General features: G+C 41.3%; 1 protein-coding gene across 3 annotated transcripts in view; it reads right to left on the bottom strand.

Moving 5' to 3' along the window:
• The window catches only part of LOC124595231 (S-adenosylmethionine mitochondrial carrier protein homolog), a 61,726-nt gene that overhangs the window by 8,945 nt on the left and 31,737 nt on the right, over positions 1-21,044 (bottom strand). For all 3 annotated transcript variants that reach the window (XM_047133887.1, XM_047133889.1, XM_047133888.1), the window contains exons 4-5: positions 9,847-10,117; positions 5,329-5,479 (exon numbers count right to left, since the gene is read on the bottom strand). In XM_047133887.1, coding sequence (XP_046989843.1) covers positions 5,329-5,479; positions 9,847-10,117 — 422 coding nt within the window. The remainder of the gene's footprint in view (positions 1-5,328; positions 5,480-9,846; positions 10,118-21,044) is intronic.

Raw genomic sequence — 21,044 nt, 5'->3', positions numbered from 1 at the left:
CAGCTCATGAGGCCCATGAAGGAGATGATAGGGCTCAGAACACCTGAAATGTACCAGATACCATGTTAATGTGACTGCTTCTATGTCGGGCAAACAGTATGCATTGTGGAGCAATGCAGGACGGATCACGAGAGGTGCTTATGCCTATGCTATCCTGAAAAACCAGCCATGGCAGAAAATCAACACGAGGTTGTGTTCACTGAAACATCTGTCATTATGAGGATGAACGGATGTTGGATCAGCATTATAAAAGAAGCTATAAAAATAAAAATATCTGAAAACAACATTAATAAGGATGGTGGTTTGCATCTTAGCACAGTTTGGGACCTGGGCATTGCAAGGTAGAAGTGGGCGCAATGGATGCGGGATGAAAACATTATGTTGTTTGATTAGGAAGCGATCAACAGTGACATCACAGCCAGCAGTGCAGCTATATAATGGTGACACCATGTCGACACAGCAATCATTTAACACTTACCATTGGCTGAGAAGAGCTTGGTCGAAAACTCTTGGTTTTTTAACCACCTGACATGGCTGGAAGCCCAAGAAAATTTTATCATGATCTCACTAATTACAGAAGGCTCAAAAGCATTTGAGGAATACATCTTTCATGTACTCCATACACCAATGGAACAGGAAGAAACCCTAATGAGTGGTATCCTTGACTTTGCATTTCAGAGTGGTCTGATTGTTGCCAGAACTAAATGAGTCTGATGTGACCATCTCCTTGAAGCTCTAACTTTTGATAAGGATCCCATCATATCCAGCCCCCTTCTGTTGCTTGACCATACTACACCTTTGCAATTATGAGCTCAACAGGCTGATTAAGGGCAGGAGAGAATTTGTATCCCTGCTGAATAACTATGGCATGATGGGCACTGTTGACTCAACAGTGAACAGTGACATCATGGTGAGCATAAATCCTCCTACGTGGTGAGCCAGATGCTCAGCAATACAGCACCACATCAGCAGGGGCCAGTTCCCCTGGTGCCTTAGCCATGATAAGGCTGCTGGGCCAGCAATTCCTCACTGCTGGCCCAGGAATTCCACATTCAGGATTTTGTGGTAAACAATTGACACTGACTGCAACTGGACACTGAAATAAATTCAGTGGTGATAAATGAAAATTTTTGCCAGACCAGAACTTGAACCTGGATTTCCCGCTTCTTGTACAAAATGGAATTGACAGTGAGCTTAGTGTAACATTACCCTTTGATCTAGTACTAAGCAGCCATTATAGATACTCCACGATTAGTGTTTGTGTCCCAGTATCATACCCCTTGTCACATGTTTTTTCTTTCCTAACACCTTTGGAGCAACTGCTCGATAATGGTCAGTGCTGCTGTGGATGTAGAAGTGTCAATTTGGGTGTCTGTGCTTTTTAGTGAAAGTGTGTGTACTTAAACCAAAAAAATGGAACAAGAAGAAGAAGAAGAAGAAGAAGAAGAATAATGCAATAGTTCACTCAAAAGCTAATGCAACTTTCTTGGTTGTAGAATATGCCTATATGCCGCACTAAGCCAAATCATCTGTGGTACCAGCTCATCGTTCCAGCCGAATGTGATTGTGGCATTTCTTCAGTGAGCACCAGAGCTGCGACAAGTGACTGGAATGTTGTGTTTGAAGAATGCTGAGTTGTGCTAAGCAATTTGTGCTTGTAATGAGCTCAAGGAAATGCCTGCCTGTTGGTACTCAGCTGCAACAAATGTGTACGGCTACATCTTGGCAATAAAGTCCACTGTTCATGCTACAGTGTTGTGGTAGCCAACGCATATGCCGAGTATCTTCTGTGCGTCAAGTGGTAATCACGACAGCCAGGCAGGTGTTTCGTAGAATATATTCATTAACAGTATTGCTAGCGAGGTTCATAGGTGACACTGACTCTTCTGTGCAAATAACCTTTTCTAATCATTTGGCCTCAAACTTGAGCAATTGGTCAATCCGAGCATTTTTAATGGCAGTGTATTTATCAGCACTTTGTAGTCAGGCCAAAATATCCTGAACTTTTGTGCCCATGCCCTTGTTGAGAGTAGTGGGCTAACACAAACTTGTTCTCACAAACCATACAACAGGATTTTCTTCAGAATGGTTGCAGGTTTAACTGTTTTATGGTTGACAAGTATGTTCACAGGTACACTGACAGTTGATGTTGGATTCTGCAGTGTAGATAATTAAGATTTGATATGCAGAAGATGTGCAACATGTTTGACGCTGTTGTTTCATATTTGTTTGTGATGTGGCATGGGTTGAAGTGTTGGTGGTGATAAAACATGTTGCTGTTTTAGTATGAATACTTTATTAACAACATTTAATACATACAAGTGATAGCATAAAACAATTCAAGATTGAAACAAAAGAACATTAAAAGGCAATGACTAAATACGTGATCAGAGAATATAGGGACATCACCAATAACATTGCAGCACTTATGACATCATGTCTTTATCACACTTCAGATTCATTCTTTTTGAGTGATTCTGTTACCAACAGAAATTCATCCAAAGATAGTGAAGGTTTAAGATGCTCTTCATTCATATTTGACATTTAAAAAACGAGAGGCTGAATTCAAAAATGCTATGCTTCTCTTGAATATGATCAATAAGAAAAAATATTTCAAATGAAAACACTGAGAAAATGCAGAATGCAATATTGGGTCTATGGCAAATAAATACATATGAACCATGATGTATCAAAATAAAGACTGCAATACATTTGACATTGAGAATTAACTACAAGATAGTTTTGTGCAGAATGGGTGTCTTACCTGTTGAAACAGTAATCAAAACAGTGGATGAAAGCTCACAGCAGATTTTTAAATTACATTGATGATAAAGACATTAAATGTGACATAAGCTTGGACTGAGAAAGGAAATTGGAAAGGAGCCTGGCATTTCAAGCAATGTAGGGAAATAAACAAAAAACCTAAATATGGATGGCCAGATAGGGATTTAAACCACTGTCCTCCAAAATATGAGTTCAATGTCTTCACCACTGCTCCACCTCAGTTGGTGCCAAAAAAGTGGAGTTAAAACTGCTGGTAAGGTCATTAGTCAGAAAACTCTGGGACACAGAAAGGAGTCAGAAAACACTGGGATACAGAAAGGATTCTTCTTGAAAAAGGGAAACTAGTAACTGGTGAATACTAAGCTTGTTTTGTGGGACAAATGGATGAAACAGTACTCAAGAATAAGCCTGGATTGTGAAAGAAGATAATCAACTTTTACCAGGACTACACTCTTGCCCATAAAGGTACTTTGGTAATGGGAAAAGTGAGGGGTATTAAGTACAGTCTGTTGGAACAGCCACCTTATTTACCATCTGTGGTAACACTAACTTCCAACTTGTCAGTCATTTTATGTTACTGGACAAAGATTTTTGTGACTGCATATTGAACTTCATTCTAAGCAACAGACAGCTTTAGTAATGAGTAGTAAAGGTCAGTTTTTCTCCTAGTGTTTCTCATATAACTGCTTCAACCTGACTGATGGAATAACTCTTTTCCTTGCTTAGGTGGCTAACGCTCTCTTAGTCCTTCTGTTAACATACGTATAACTGAACAGATTGATAACGCAGTCCATATTGGCGTGACTTAACGCACAATTTTTATTTTATCAGAAATGTTAAAAAAAATTAAATAAGTAGCTAATCGATAGTAAAAGGCACCTGACATGAAAAATAAATATGAAAAAATTACATAAAACTGTGGATCTACACAGAAAGATATATGTTGCAACCAGGGGAGTTGTGATGTATTACATTTTGTACCTTTGAACGTCACTGTTCTTCTCAAATTGCAATGGATTATGTATGACAAATTTCATTTGTGAAAATACATATTGTGAAGAAGCAGTTAAAATGCCCATCACACTGAAGAGCCGTCTAAAAGATCATTTGTGTTTAATTCAACTTTTTATTCTCAGTGCTTAATTTATTTGCAATTAATACTTTTTTCTACACACTGAAACACCTTGGAAAATTATGCTATAAGACATTAACAAATTTAAAAATGTATTAATACCTTGATTTTTTGGTTTACAAAACCAGCAGTTTTATGAACAACAAAAGGTTCTGAACTTAGTTCTTGCAGTGCACTGACCTAAAAGGGAACTACACAAAAATTACATAATTTTTTTATCTAAAAACCACTGTAATATGCTGTTAGAGCTGAAAAAATTTTCTCCTTGTGCTCATCGTGTTATTCTGATACTGAAAAATGTAAACTTTTAGGTCCAGATATGTCACTATTACTAAAAAGCTCCTGACTGTTAAGCTCGGGCCAAATGAATTTCTTGCAGAAACCCAACACTTGGTCTTTATTTGTGGAGGGTATATTCAAGGAGGGTTGGATGTCTGATTCACATCCTAGTTCACTACTGACAGTAGTGAGCCAGGATGTAAATTTGACCTTCATAGAGGCTACAACCTACCTTGAAGATGTCCTCTTCAGAGGAGGGCTTTCTCCAAGAATTTCATTTGAGCATTTCTCCAAGAAATTCATTTGACCACTGCATAACAACCAGGTGTATTTTAATACTAATATTCTTTGAATATTTTAATAATAACAGTATTAATTATATTCCATCATCAACTTTCAAGGACTCTCACATCTCTTCTTCTACTCTACATACCTCCTCATTAAATCTGGTATTTAGGTGCTCCTCTTCTGTCTTATGCTAATATGTGTAGTTAAAATAGTATTATGATAATATTTAACTCAAGCAGTTGGAACACTGTAAATTATTTAATATACACAATTCACTATAAATTACTGTTGGGATACAGTTGATTTCAAAGCAGATAATAAAAACGTGTGACTGTACTAACAAACTAAAAAGCTAAAAACAAAAGTTATGGAACAGTTTGGTACTTAAAGAACCCTGTTTACAGCTAAGTAGTTACAAGTGAAATTATTCAAGTTACTTTTTTATTTTATTGCAATATCCTCGAGTTAACATCAAAAACAGAATATGTATGGACACCTACCTCTCACACAGTGATGTCAATGAAAAGAAAGAGAGAGAGAGAGAGAGAGAGAGAGAGAGAGAGAGAGAGAGAGTGTGTGTGTGTGTGTGTGTGTGTGTGTGTGTGTGTGTGTGTGTGTGCACGCACACTTGTGTGCATGCAAGTCTTTAAGCTGATATACTAGCCCAATTTTTCACCATTCAGTCTGTTTTTATTTGGAATACTTACATCCATGCAACACCACACAATGTTCAAAACAGCACAAACTGAATGTGTGCAAAGGGACACTCAACTTACAGACGAAAATTAACAGAAAGTTCAAAACTTAAAAATGTTGCTTCCACAAGACATCCATGTGATACATACCCTTTAAATCCTCTTTCAGAATACACATTTCTTAATACTCTTGATATTTTCAGTTTCTTGTAGTCCTCTGGAACTTGGAGTTCTTTGTCTGCCAGCATAATTCTGGTTTTCGCTACATCAAGTGGAGTAGTTACTGCAGCAGCAATGCAACCTACAAAGGGCCTTTATATGTATTATGTGTAAAAAATAACATTTAGAACAATGATTCTAGCTGAATTTTTCACTCATAACTGGCTTTCATAGCTGAAGTTACATTTTTTCAGATGTGGATGTATTTGGACAACTGAGAATTGCTGAAGTAGTTAAATATGGACAAATCATTCAAAACTGACAATACATAGGAAGTATAATGTAAAAAATGAAATGTAACAACTAAGAATCCAATTTAAGAACAGTGTTGTGGAACCTTATGGTACATCAAGTTATAATATAGAAAAAATAATCATCTAGAAAAATTATGAATGAGATAATGAATTGGGGAAGGTATGAGAAATGCGTCTTAAGCAACAATGAAAAGATTTACAACTGGAAAACAGAGACAAGGGGGGTACTGGAAAATTCATGATGGCATTTAAGCAGGAAGAGATGAAAAGGGCCAAAACTAAATTAAAAGTCTTTCTATAAGTTATACCAGTGCTGAAAATGGGAACCAAAAACACCTTGAGGTATGTTCTCATCTGCAGTGCCCAGAATTGTATGTGGTTGGTTTCAACAAACTGTTGTCACGTTCATTATGGCTGTTAACTTTGCTGTGCAAAGACTGTCTGTCACATTGTTCTAGTGACAAAATTAAATTTTCTATGCCATCAGCTGCCATATCATGACAATAATATATGGTTATTTTACCGCTTACATTTGATTTACTTGATTTTTAACTTCATTCCACAACAAGGCACATGTGCAGCTAGTTACTGTCACGAATAAAACTGTGATTAACAGCACTCAAATTCACTTTTTCTATTACATCCAATTATTTTGCCTTAAATCCTCTATGTGTGTGAGAATCACACTTTAAGTTTGAGGAATTTTTGCCTCCTTTCCTCTGTTTTCTCTCTCTAGAAAAAGTAGGTGTATAAGCATGCACAAAAAGATTGTGACACACACACACACACACACACACACACACACACACACACACACTTGGTAGATGCACAGGCAGAGATATGTGTGTGTGTGTGTGTGTGTGTGGTAGTCTCCTTTACTCTTTAACTATTTCCTTTCAGCAAGAATTTTTCTTACTATTCAGTTATAATTTATTTTTTCTCCAAACACATTATTTCTTTTCCATGCAATTTAGAAGCTCATCATATTCAATGTACAAATTTTTGTCTAGTCTACTAATATCCAAAGTGAAGCTTAATTGTTTGATTGTAATATTTGTTTTATGGATCTATTTGTTAACAATAAATTAAAGATCAAGTCATGCCAATAAGGTATTATCACAACAACAGTCTTTTTCGTCTTTTAAGCTGGATTTCACTATGCTAGTTGCATGAAAATCCATGTTCATGTTCTGAAAACTGCTACTTAGCTTTCTATCAGGGTTATCCGTTAGAAAAGCCACATTTCTTTGCCCATTATTTATGACTGCTCCTGAAATCAGTTTTACAAATTTTCCATTTTGTTTTGAACTTCACACTCCGTGTAATGTTCACTTCAACATTTACAACCTTGCTAGTGATACTTTCTGATAGCACACTGAAGCTGTTTGTGCCCACGAGATCAGGTTTATTTAATGAGTATTCCTGAGAATGTGGCAATTTTTAATAACTTTGTTGGGTATTTCAAGTTAAACGGAAACAATTTTTGAATTATTTATGCACTTTCACCCATTGTTTACACTGGAAAGCACGTTTGAACAGTTTACACACTTTTAGCCATTGTTTTCACTGGTAAGAGTCTCTGGATTGTTTATGCACTGTTTACTGTTACTTTTCACTGGTGTACGTGCACATGAGTTTTCTGTATCAAATTTCTCCAGGTAAATTGCTTCAGATATTGCTTGAAACTTTTGTTTGTAGCTTACAACTTTTGTTTCTAAGGTCAGTGATATTTTACTCAGAACATTAACAGCTAGCTGTACACTTTTTAATCATTTGTTTAACTTCTCCATTTCACCTTTACAGTATTGCAAACACCAATTGTTACTACATACCTAAAACTTTTAGTCACATTAATATTATATGCTTCTATACTTAAAGCCAGAACCCATTCACTGCATAAATACATGATATAACTTAAGTCCAGTCATTTGAAGCCAGAGTTCCTGACATCCCAGGATAGATGACAATTATAGAATATTTACCATCTGTCCACTGAAAAGTGCTACATGAAAATCTTAAACAGATTGTGGATAGGAGCAGGCAATTCCAAAGCCAACTACTTGGATGAGGCTGCTTTGATCTGAAAAGCATCTAGTCTGAGTTCAGCAATGACTAATATAAAACATACAAGGGTGAGTCAAATGAAAACCTTAAATTTGTAATAACAAATCAAAATTTTGTGTCGTTATCCTGTAAGTTGGTAAGCGTGCAACAAACAGTGTGCAGAAAGGCCTGTAGGTGGCAGCATAGTGCATATGCACATATACCGTCGCACTATCAGTACAAAGATGGCCGCCCCACTTGTGACTTGCTCCAAGGAAGAACAGCGTTCTGTTATTCAGTTTTTGTGTAGTGAAGGTGTGAAACCTATTGAAATTCATCAACAAATGAAGGTTCAGTACGGTGATGCATGTTTGTGACAACAGCAAGTCTACGAATGGAGTAGGAAGTTCACAAATTGTGTGACTTCACTGGAAGATGCTCCTCGTCCAGGTCAGGATCAATGAGTTCTGACTTTACAGAACATTGCAGCAGTTGAAGCCATAGTGAAGGAAAACTGCCGAGTGACACTGAATGACATTGCAGCATGTTTACAGATTAGTCGCAGATCAGCACACCACACTGTGCATCATGTGCTCCAATTTCACAAAGTGTCTGCAAGGTGGGTGCCATGGCAGCTGACTCCTGAAATGAGAGAATGACGCGTTGATGCTTGTGAATAACTTCTTTGACCCTTTGAACGAGAAGGTGATGACTTCCTTGCAAGAATCATTACTGGGGACGAAACCTGGGTTCACTTCCACCAACTGGAAAGGAAGAGAGCAAGCAAGGAATGGCGCCATTCCTCATCACCAAAACCAAAGAAGTTTCGAACAGAACCATCAGCAGGGAAGGTTATACTGACACTCTTTTGAGACAAAAAAGGCATCATTTTGGAGCATTACATGCCTAGAGGGACCACTGTCACCAGTGCATCATACACAGATCTCCTAAAAAATCATCTGGGGCCCGCATTCAAATCAAAGTGACGTGGATTGCTGTCAGCAGGTGTCTTTTTCAACATGGCAATGCAAGGCCCCACACTACCCGTACAACAGCTGCAACAATCACAGACATGCATTTTGAGTGTCTTCCTCATCCACCATACTCACCAGACCTTGCCCCAAGTGATTTCCATATGTTTGGACCACTCAAAGACGCAATGGGAGGAAAGAAGTTCCGTTCTGATGAAGTGGTACGCCATGCGGTGCATGAGTGGTAGTGTGGACTACCGAAAGAATTTTTTTTAAAGGAATTTATGCACTTTGTAAGCACTGGAGGACTCGTATTGAGCGTGGGGGAGATTATGTTGAAAAGTGATACAGCTTTGTACCACTTCTGCACAATAAATAAAATATTTAAGGTTTTCTTTTGACTCACTCTTGTGTAATTGAGTGGACAGTGTGCCCTTTATCTTTATTGAAGGTAAGAGATGGAGATGATGATCATGATGATTACAATAAAATAACAAAATATTTAGATCTCTGGTACTGAGAAAAAAATTATGGCTTTTTAGGACCTGAACCACTAAGGGTTAGAATCAAAATAAGTAATGTAATTAAACAAGTTAACTTTCAAATACTTGGAGATCACACAAGGTTTAAACAAAGAAAAAGAGAATATATTGAATGCTAGTAATTATTTCTGCAGTAGTCTACAGCAAACACTGGGAAAGAAAGTTCACAAAGAAACCCTGATTAAATGTTATAAAGTAATAACATTACTTGGTTTGCTGCATGGTAGTGAGAACTACTATTAATGGAATGATTTTTGTGATGTTAGCGAGACACAGCTACATGGATAAGAAAAGAAATGAAGAGTTTTTACAGAACTCAAAATTCAGCATATAATTTAAGTGATAAAACAATATCAGAGATGGTGAAAGAACATGGAGATCAAACGACAAATACAAGACGAACTGACCCCCCCCCCCCCCCACACACACACACACAAACACACAGACAGAGAGAGAGAGAGAGATAAAATGGGCAACTTAAAAATAAGTGGCAAGAGTAATTGTCTAGAAACACGTTGGGCTCATGCCCCAATGTAAATAATGACAACTTGAATTGTTTTAGACTTCAAGATTAGAAAACATAGGTAGTCTTTAGATCCATGCAACCTTACAGTATTCAGTAATTAATTAACAGTTTACCTGCAAACGCTCCACAGAGTGCCTTTTCTGCAGGGTTAAGTTCATCACCCTTTATTTCTCTGAGGCTCAGCTTAAAAAATTCCCAGATAGGGAACTGCACAACGGAGAATGGAATCTCCCGGACAACTGTACTAGCAAAGCCTCTGTAGAATCCCATAAAGCCTTCCTTGGCATAGATGTGGCGCCACATGGACAACAAGGATGAATTTTGCGTAGAAGCTTGTTGTCGTTGCTTGAAAATTTCAGTTGGCACTTTAACAAGGCAAGAGACCTGCAAATGGAGTGTATACAAAATGTTATTTACTGTGAAATTGCTGGTTTATTTTTATTTTTTTTTACAAGGAAAAAAAAACTATTTTTGAAGATAACTGTCACAGATTGAGATACAAATACGATACCTGGCACAGATTCAATGAGCCACAGATAGGGTCTTTTAAATATGAAATATCCTTTGTTTAGATGGAAAACTTAGGAATTTACATATTTTATACCCATTAGTGACAGTACAGTATTGAATCATTTGATATGAATATTGGCAAGAATTTATGAAGCAAGAGGTATAAGATGGTTCACCTTAAATTGATGCACGACAAATAACCAAACTTGCTATCAACTTAGAAACAGAAGTTTACATTAAGAAATAAGAAGTTGTAATGTACATTGATTACTAACAAGTGGACAAGAGTTATGGATAAACCATATGTTGTTGAAATGACAATGTTATGACTGTTGCTTCTAAACAAATCTCTACAAAAGTTGAATAAGACATGTTTCAGTCTATCTATAAACTGGAATATGACACCACTAACACTAGTATAAGACTAGTGGTGAAAGGTATGCTGTTAAAAAGGAACTGGACCAAATCAGTTCTTAGTTGTATGCATTTTATCACTCTTATAGTGTTGATTGCAGTCAACCATGCTTAACTGAGACGGGAGAAAATACTGGCCACTTCATTTTTTATTTGTGTGCTACTCCAACATCTGGTTAGCTTATTTAAATCTCTTTTAGCAATACTGAATGGATAGTAATGTTCTAGGTTCTCTACACATAAATATGTGTTGAATATCACTACCTAAGGGGGGGGGGGGGGTAAAAAAAAAACCACCACTGAAGCACTTTTTTCTGGTTTCTTAGCATGCGTGCACCATATAGGTGCTTGTGAAGTACAGCTGTGGTTATGGAGTGATCAGAAGTAGTCATAAAATGAGCTTTAAGTTGGTTTCCTGTAGTGTTCCTGTTTTGTAAGTATTTACATGCATCTACCAGCCAAGAGCAACTGATTTTATTCTCTTTTCGAAAGGGATTGTTTTGCTCTGAAAAGAGGAATTAAGAGTCATTTTAAAATGAGCCCCATAAACTTCTTTCATAAATTGTTCAGGCAACTGGGAATAATTACTACTTCTCAATACTTATTTTAGCTCATGTGCTTTATTGTAACAATGCTCGCCATGACAGGAACTCAGCTGTCCACAATCATGACACTAGTCTAAAGAGTAATATACACTGATTCTAAAAAGACATGTTTTTTGCTCAAAGAGATGCCAAGTATGATAGTGTTAAAACATTCAACTTATTTCAGAGAGCGCTTAAAAGCTCAGAAATCAATCAATTTCTTTTTGAAACTAAACTATGATTTTTTTATTAGGTCAGTCTTTCTAATCTGTTGAATTTTACAAAGAATGCTAATCATATAAGTAACAACTGAACTAGTTTTATTACTGTTAAATTTAATTCAACTATATTATTTTCATTTAGTCATTCTGAAGTTTGAACATGTGTTTTTATTGTATAGGTACTTTCTGAACTTCCATCCTGTACTAATCTGGATAAGATACACTGCTCAACAAAAGTTTGGAATATTATCATAAAATGTAGTCTTTGATACATGAGGTCTCATTGACCATGCATTATCCAGTTAGAGCCCATATACTGGATGATGTTTATTACTGGCCATTTCCTAGTCATCTTAAATGCCCTGCCACAGTGGCATACTGTGAACAGTCCAGTATTAACAACAGCTTTGTTCAGTTTGTGTTCAGCACTGCAGTAACATGCCATGTAGAAGAATACAACACTTTGATAGAATAAGGATAGTGGCTCTACTTTCAGCAAGTCATACACAACAAGATGAGAAATGTGAATAATAGACCTCACAGTGGTCGTCCTTGTATGACAACAACAATGCAGGATTGTTTCCTCCAACTGTTGGCACACAGGCACCCAACATCAACTGCCAGAAATATTGGAAATGACTTCTCTCAAACAACAGGGATTTGTATCTCAGACTAAACAGTGCATAGAAGGTTGCATCGATGTAGTCTTTGTTGTAACGGCGACCGGAACGGTCGCGTGGTTGAAGTGACGGAAAACGCGGCAGGACCCGCTGAGCAGCCCGCGAACAACACAATGGAGAGGATGGACATGACCAAAGAAGGACCTTATGACAACAACAAGAACAGTCGAGAAAACCTAACTAGACAACCATGTCCATTCGTAAACAAAACACAAAAGTAAATATGCTGTCTAAGGCGAGGCAATATGTCCTGAGACGTACGCAATGTTACACTGGCTGGCTGAGTGAGAGGCAGGTGCTTAAGTAGTTGGGGACGCCGCTATTCGCCGCTGCAACCACGTGTTCCACCGTGGCGTCCTCACGCTAAATGTGGGCCAGGAGGCGCGCGCCACCACAGCTTATGGCGCAATGGTGCAGAGACCTCTAGGGGTCTTCGATGTCCATGACGTCTGGCGGGGATTGAAATACCGTGGTGCACGGTACTAGATCCCTCCCCCCTGAAACTTGCATGTAGGGGCGGAAACGCCCCGGACAGTATCGAGGTGGGCAGCAGTAGGAAGAGGAGCCGGGCTCATCAACCGCAATTGGCGGGGAGGAAGGGATGCCTGAGGTATCCATGACAGCTGATCCAGAGTCCAGGGCAGGGGAGGGAGCCGCTGATCCACCCGGAGGCGGAGAGGGCTGGTGGCAGGCCTTTGGGGAGACGGCAACCGGGGGCAGGGACGGTGACTCGAGGACTACATCTGTACCTGAAGGAGGTAGGGAAAGAGGTGCCGGCGTGAGTCCTGTGGTGGCACGTGGGCAGAGCTGATTAAGATGGCAGCGCTCCAATCCTTTTGACGTCTGCACTGACGTCACATGCCGCCCATGGGCTGCGACGACCGTGGTGGGTGTCCAATCCGCCTGGAGCCCATACGCACGGGCCCACACGGCCTTGCCAGGAGCATATCGCTGCAAGGCCCGGGAGTGGGGGCAGGAGGAGGATGACATCAGCAAATGGAGCTGGGTCCGTGGCTGTCGCCCATGAAGGAGCTCTGCCGGACTGCATCCGTCAATTGGCGTAGTGCAATAGGTGCTCAAAAACAGGGTGAGGGCCGACATGGTTGGAGATGTGTCGACTGCCTTAGTCAACTGTTGTTTAAGAGTGCGGACAAGTCTCTCCGCTGCGCCATTGGACAAAGGATGGAAAGGGGGGCTATGGATATGTTTGATACCGTTGGCCTGACAGAAGTCGTGGAAGGAGGATGCCATGATTTGGGGACCATTATTAGAGACCAATGTGTGTGGCAGACCCTCGATTGTGAGAACCTGGGCCAGGGCTGTGAGTGTAGCCTCTGTGGTGGTGGATGCCATTCCGGCAACATATGGGTATTTGGAGTAGGCATCAACGATGAGTAACCACATGGACCCCAAAAAGGGCCCCGCAAAATTGATATGGATGTGATCCCAGGGCCGGCGAGGCACAGGCCAGGGTGCAAATGACTGAGGGGGACTCACCTGGTGATGCTCACTGACAATGCACCCACGGACCAGGCGCTCGATATCGCCATCGATGCTGGGCCAATACACATGCCGGCGAGCCAAAACTTTCATACGGGATATACCCCAGTGCCCATGGTGTAACAAACCGAGCACCAAGCCACAATTCCGGAGGGATGACCACCCGACGGGCATCTGACTCCGTGGCCAACAGAAGGACATCATCGACTACGGAGAGCCTGTGGGACAGGTGGCGCCAGGGGCTGAAATCGGACTGCATTCGACAAGTAACGTAGGACAGCCACGTAGTTGAGAACCTGCCACAAGACAGGGTCGCGGTGGGTTGCCGCAGCAATGTGAGCAGCCATAAGAGGCAGACCGTCCAGCGCATCCTGGTGGGCAGAATCAATGTGAAAGCAGAGGACCTCCTGTTGGTCAAATACAGGGTCGGGGCCTGCTGGGAGACATGACAAAGCATCTGCGTTAGCATGGTGGGCGGTGGGCTTATACCGGATGGTGTAAGTGTAATTACGTAAAAACAATGCCCAGTGCTGGTGACGTTGAGCCGTCCACTCTGGAAGGTGAAAGTGGGGTCCAAAAAGTGTAATCGAGGGTTTATGGTCCGTCAGGAGGGTGAACTTGGCCCCAAAGAGATAGGTGTGAAAGTTTTGGACAGCGAACACGATCGCCAAAGCCTCTTTTCAATCTGGGAGTAGTTCCGTTGTGCTGGGGTCAACATCTTAGAGACATAAGCGATGGGCTGTTCGGAGCCATCGGCATCCCGGTGTGCAAGGACGGCCCATATGCTATAAGCCGACGCATCAGCCGCCACAACCAAGGGTCGGCCCAGAGAAAAGGGAGTAAGGCAAAGGGCGGACTTCAGCATCGCCTTTAAATGGAGAAAAGCCTGGTCACAAGCAGGAGTCCAGTCAAAAGGTACCCCTTTGCGATGCAAGTGATTGAGGGGTTGACCAATGGAGGCAGCCTGGGGCAAGAACTTTAAGTAATAAGTAACCTTGCCCAAAAACACCTGGAGTTCAGATAAGCCTTTGGGACGAGGAAGGGCCTCAATGGCTGCGACATTACGACTCGACCTGAAGGGCAAATGCCATCTTTGCTAAGCCATTGGCCTAAGCATTCCACCTCCTGTTGAAAAGAAACAACACCTGTCCAACTGACCGCGTAAACCAGCGGACTGTAGAGTGTGAAATAAGGCGCTGAGGTTTTGCAAATGTTCCTGCCGGGAACGCCCGATGACCAAGATGTCAACCAGATAATTCACACAGGCAGGGATAGGCTGTGTAAGCTGCTCCAGGAATCACTGGAAAATGGCCAGTGCCAAAAAGACACAAAAGCGATGGTGCTTGTACTTGTACAATCCGAAAGGCGTGTTGATAACCATGATGTTCTGAGATTTGGCATGCAAGGGCAAGTGGTGGTATGCCTCAGCCAGGTTGTTCTTGGAAAAATACTCTCTCCTGGCAAGCTTGGCAAGAAGGTCTTCCTGTCGGGGAATGGGGTAAGGGTCAACGAGGGACTAAGCATTGACTGTAGCGCCGAAGTCCCCACACAGCCAAAGGGACCCATTGGGTTTCTGTATGACCACCAGTGGTGTCGCCCATGCACTGTAAGTTACAGGCTCCAGCATCCCAGCGGCCTGGTGCTGATCAAGTTCCTGCTTGACCACTGGCCGTAAGGCCACCGGAGGGGGCCGGGCCCAGAAAAAGCGAGGCTGTGCATCCGGCCGTAGGGTGATGTGCGCCTGAAAGCCGGAAACACATCCGAGGTCCGGTGCCAACAATTACGCAAAAGCGGAGCACAGATCGTCCAAGTCCTGAAAAGGAACAGCTGTGGAAACAACCTTAACTTCATCGGAAATTGAAAAGCCAAACAGTTGAAACGCATCCAGGCCAAAAATATTCGAAACCGATGGATGGTCGACGACAAAGAGGGTAAGGAGCCGGGGAACACGCTTGTACATCGCCTGGACGACGAACTGCCCACAAAGGGGAATGGAACTGTCTCCATAGGTGACCAAAAGGAGAGGGAGGCGACAACGCATGAGAGCCCAGCCGGGTATATGTCGCCATATTAATCAGGGAGACGGTGGCCCCAGTGTCAACCTGAAAACTGACATCCTCAGTGAAAATGCGGAGTGTGAGGAAAAGCTTCCACGTTGACGGGTCATCCTGTGGGACGACCAATTACACAGCATGGATTGTATCTTGAGGCCCAGGAGGGGCAGGACTGGAGTGAGTCGAGCGACTACGACAAATCGATCGGATGTGGCCCTCCTTGTTACACAGCATGCACGTTTTCCAGCAGTGGGGACAATCAGCCCACGAATGTGCAGTAAAGCACTGTGGGCAAGATGGAAATGGGCAGTGTGACCGGCGACGAGGGGCGACCGAAGGCGCCTATTCCATAGAGATGTCGGACAACGAGTAGTCCCGACGGTGCTGGCCTTTGTCGGCCGGGCCTCGTCGACGCCGTGAGGGCGGAACCCACCATGACGCCGCGATCGCCGCCAACTGTGGTCGCGCTGTAAGATGCTCACTAGCCACTTGAACAATTTCAAAGGAGTGGGCAATGCGGAGAATCTCTTCCAAGGAGGGGTTGTCGAGTTTCAATGCTGCGGTACGGACCTCAGGATCAGGAGCCAGCTGAACCACCACATCCCGGATCAGGGAAGCCTTACACTGTTGATTGGTGCACATAAAATTGCATCAACAGCTGAGATCCTGCAAGTCTGTGACCCAGGAACGATACGATTGACCAGGCTGTTTATGGTACTGGTTGAACTCCAGCCGAGAGGCGACCACATGGTGACGTTGGGAATAATAGTTTGTCAGCGAAAGGCAGATCTCCTGGAAAGAGAGAGCCACAGGATCGGATAAAGGTGCCAACTTGTGGAGGAGGAGGAACGTGTCCGGGGAGGCCCAAGACAAAAACAATGACCGCTGCAAGGAATCGTCCGTAACTTGAAAAGCCTGAAATGTTGTTTCAGCCGATGTAAGTAGGTTTCCCAGTCCTCGTTAGCATCATTAAAGGGTGGAAATGATGGCGGATGTGGGAAAGCATCGGACACCCGAGGACTCTGAAGGTGGTGTGGTGACGCGTCCCGGGCATCGACTTTGTCCGTTAGCAACTGCAGCGACTTTTGTAAGATGTCTAACTGGAGCTGCTGCTGCTACATGAGCTACTGCTGTTGCTCCAGCAGACAGACCAACTTTACCTCCATACCAACAATGACAACAGTTTCCCTTGTCACCAAAATGTTGTAACGGCGACCGGAATGGTCGCGGGGTTGAAGTGATGGAAAACGCGGAGGAGTGTCCCGCGAACAACTACACAAAGGAGAGGACGGACACGACCAACAAAGGACCTTATGACAACAACAAGAACGAGACAACAGAGTCAAGAAAACCTAACTAGACAATCACGTCCACTCCTAAACAAAACACGAAAGTAAATACGCTGTCTAAGGCGAGGCGATGTCCTGAGACGTACGCAACATTAGACTGGCTGGCTGAGCGAGAGGCAGGCGCTTAAGTACTCTATTGGGGATGCCGCTGAAGACAGAATATGAATAATACCACATGATAAGTTTAATAAACCTTTTTTGCAGGATACTAACCACAATTATTTACAGAAGACTGTAAAAACCACTAAAAGCCAACTGGAGGAGAGAACAATTTGGATTCTGGAGAACTGCAGGAATATGAGAGGCAATACTGACCCCCTGACTTCTCGTAGAACATAGAATGCCAACAGGCAAACCTATGTTTATAGCATTTGTAGAATTAGGGACAGAGCTTTTGACAAAGCTAACTGGGGGAGTGCATATGTAGATGTAGATAACAGGGAGCAAATGCTATCTACCACTCAGCTATAAGAGTCTTAAGATTATGAAAGAAGGCAGTAATCAAAATAGACTGAGGCAGTACTGTAGCCTCTCCCCTTGCCATTCAATGTGTACACTGCACAAACAATAAAGGAAACCAAGGAGAAATTCGGAAAGGGATCTGTCTGAAGTGGCAGAAGACTTGGAAGATAAGTTGAACAAAATAGATAAGGGAAGGCCAAGAATTTTGCATGGCTGCGGAGCTCTTGCATATGTGTAGATCTCTGTCACCAGAAAGCACATGCACACTACCTGAGCAGGAAAAAAGGTGAAAGGGAAAAGTGTGATGGAAACTGGAATGTGTTGCATGGTAACACAGTTGTGTAAAGGACACTGAATGGTTTGCATGTAGCTTACCTTCATATTTCTCAAGAGCATAGATCACAAACAAAACATATTTTCAGTATTATTTACATATATTTGCAGTGTAAGGAGAAGATAGATTGTTACTTATCATTAAGAGACATATTAAGTTGCAACTAAAAGATACTTACATATTAGCTTTTGGCCAAAGCCTACATCATTCATTCACACAAGAAAGCACACCTCATGCATACATGATCGCTGTCTCCGGCAGCTCAGACCAGATTGCCAATTCCGGTACAAGCTTCCAGAGATGGCGGTTGCGTGTGTGAGGTGTGCTTGCTTGTGTGAATGACTGTGTGTGTGTGTGTGTGTGTGTGTGTGTGTGTGTGTGTGTGTGTTTCTTTTTCTTTTTCTGACAAACACTGAGGATGAGAGCTAACGTATAACTGTCTTTTAGTTGTGCCTGTCTGCAACTTAACATGCCATCTTTACAGTAAGTAGCAACTTACCTTTTCCTTACTCTGTTTATACTGACCTGGAGATTCCATTGTTTAAATACATAGTTGATGTGCTGAAATTATATGTAGTACAGAAAGCTGCCCTATGGACAGATACAGACAGTTCCCAGATTTTCGTCACTCAGGCTGCCACGTAATTGTGAGTTTTTAGTTTCATAATCGAAAAAAGCCACTCGTGCACATATGTTGATTGACATGTTTAATCATATTTGCAACCTCATTATCGAGACATAGAAACTCTTCCTGAGGAAAACAATGTAGAGCTTCTGGACAGTTTTAACGCAAAATAATTTCTCTTTTAAATGAGAATTATGAGGGCTGTTCAATAAGTAAGTTTCCTTATTTTATAAAAAAAAAAAAACACTACATAAAATTTATCATGTTGAAATATTTTTTTTGAGATTGTAAATGCTTCTGTTTCTTTTCTACATAGTCACCATGTTTTTCAAAGCATTTTTGGTAATGTGACACGTTTTATCCAAAATAGTGTTGTATCAGATCTTGTGCTTGTTTTGAGGAATCTGTGAGCTGCCATTAAGAGAAAATGTCCAGGACTTTTGTCATGCAAAAGTTCTCTTCCTTCATGACAATCTCAGCATCATACTTACATGGAGCTCAGAAGATTCAAATGGGAAGTTTTCCCGCATACTCCATGTTCACCAGGCCTTGCCCAAAGTGATTTTCAAATGTTTCCTCAACTGAAAGGTCATCTAGGAGGTAACCACTTCAACACTGATGATAAAGGTATATCAACAGTGAACAGGTGGTTATGTGCACAGGTCTCGACCTGGCACAACACTCGTTTGGAAAAAACTGTGCCACTTTACGAAAAATGCTTGGAAAAATATGGCAACTATGTAGAAAAGAAACAGAAGCACTGTACAATGTCAATAATATTATTTCAGCGCTATGTATTGTGTGTCATGTTTCTTTATAAAATAGGGACTTACTTATTGGATGCCGCTTGTACACTGCAAATCAGTCAGTTCCATCTGCACTTGACAGGAGTGGTCTCAACTGAAATGGCAAATGGTCTCAAACACAGCTCAAAAATAGATGTAAGATTGGCAGTGCCCATAATACAGTTCAAAAATTATTCTTCTAATTCTTTCCACGCCATGTCAGTGAGCTTAGGGACGTGGACAGTGTTTTTTGTCAAAAGTTGTCCTGTCCACAATCTGATTTTCATTTTAAATGCATCTCTGCCAAATCAGAAATAAGTTGTTTCTCCTCTTGCAACGTCTTTCTGAGGGCAGTGTCTGCTTAAAATTCAGAGACTGCAATCCATTCCAGACTTTCTAATTTTTATTTCTGTTTTCCTTTTTCCTTCATAAATTATACAATAGTGGATCTTGATTCAAAACTTAATTCCAGGTATGTTCCTTGAATTAACCAACATACTTTGCAGTGATATTTAACATCTCCATTCTCTTAGTGCATTTCCTTCAAAAACTGTTGTAACTGACTGGAGAATAATGTTTGCGACTTCAGAGTATTTACTATTCATACCAGGCGCTCGATCTACAAATTAGCACAGACTGCCTCTTGATGTACAAAACAACAAATCCCATACCAGCCATCTGTCAACTGTTATAATTTTTTGCTCTTTCATTGTTTTGTAATGCTGTTCCATAGCAAATTTTCAGTACCTGTTGATTAAGCAGCTGCATAATAGATATTGAGAATTCTCATCCTTCTCTTCTGCGATACCCAGAAATTTTTAAAGGTTTATAATGATAGATCACTAGACTGCCTCTTTTTGTGCAAACAGCCACTTGAGCTGTGAATTTTCTTTATATCACAAACAAAATGCTGACGGCACCATTCTGCCAAACTGAAGAAAGCTGTGCTGATCAAAACGTGCACACCAAATGCCATAAGAAACAGTGCTGCATTGCACTGCAAAATGAAATATTGTGCAGTTGTGATCAGTTCCAAGAAGAAATGAGCAAAGCTGAGATGTTATGAATAGTGCTGAGCCTTGGACCACATGCATGCAGCACATTCTGCAGTTTTGGTGCCATGGCCGACCCTGGAATAGATGGTGTCTTGAAAAGTGGTTATAAGATGAACACCAAAAAAAGTGAACAAAGGTAATGGAGTACAGTCAAATTAAATCAGGTAAGATGAAGGGATTATATTAGGAAATAGACATAATAAGCAGCAGACAAGTTTTGCTGTTTAAGAAGCAAAATTACTGACAACAGCTAAAGTAGACTTGCAATAGCAAACATGCACACAGAAGCAGAACCCAAAGAGAGAGAGAGACAAAACATTACATCAGATAAGAGTCCCTGTCATAAGCTTCTGTAATTTTTCACTAATGAAATAACCAATGTGCACCAGATGGAATTCAGAGAATTAAAAATACACTGCCTGAAAGGGAATTACAAAAACACTGCCTGAAAAAAAAAGTGAAGCACCCTGAAGACATGATAAGATGTCAATGTAAACGCATACACATAGACACCATTGGAGGGTATGTAAATTATTAATCTGTAATTCTATGGAGTTTGTAGAATGGCGACCAGAGTGCATCAGTGTTTTCATGTTTAGTGTTGTTATCAGGCCTGGTAGGGTACATAAGGGAAGTGAACAGTGTCAGATGCTGAGCCATCACTGTTAAGGACACAGAGATGCTGTGTACTTATGTGAGACAATGATATCAGCAACTGACAAAGTTTGATAGGGGCTC

Source organism: Schistocerca americana, chromosome 2 (assembly GCF_021461395.2).
Source record: "Schistocerca americana isolate TAMUIC-IGC-003095 chromosome 2, iqSchAmer2.1, whole genome shotgun sequence".
NCBI classification, from domain to species: domain Eukaryota; kingdom Metazoa; phylum Arthropoda; class Insecta; order Orthoptera; family Acrididae; genus Schistocerca; species Schistocerca americana.
The sequence above is the reverse complement of the archived record's forward strand: the minus strand, read 5'-3'. Positions and strand labels throughout refer to the sequence as shown.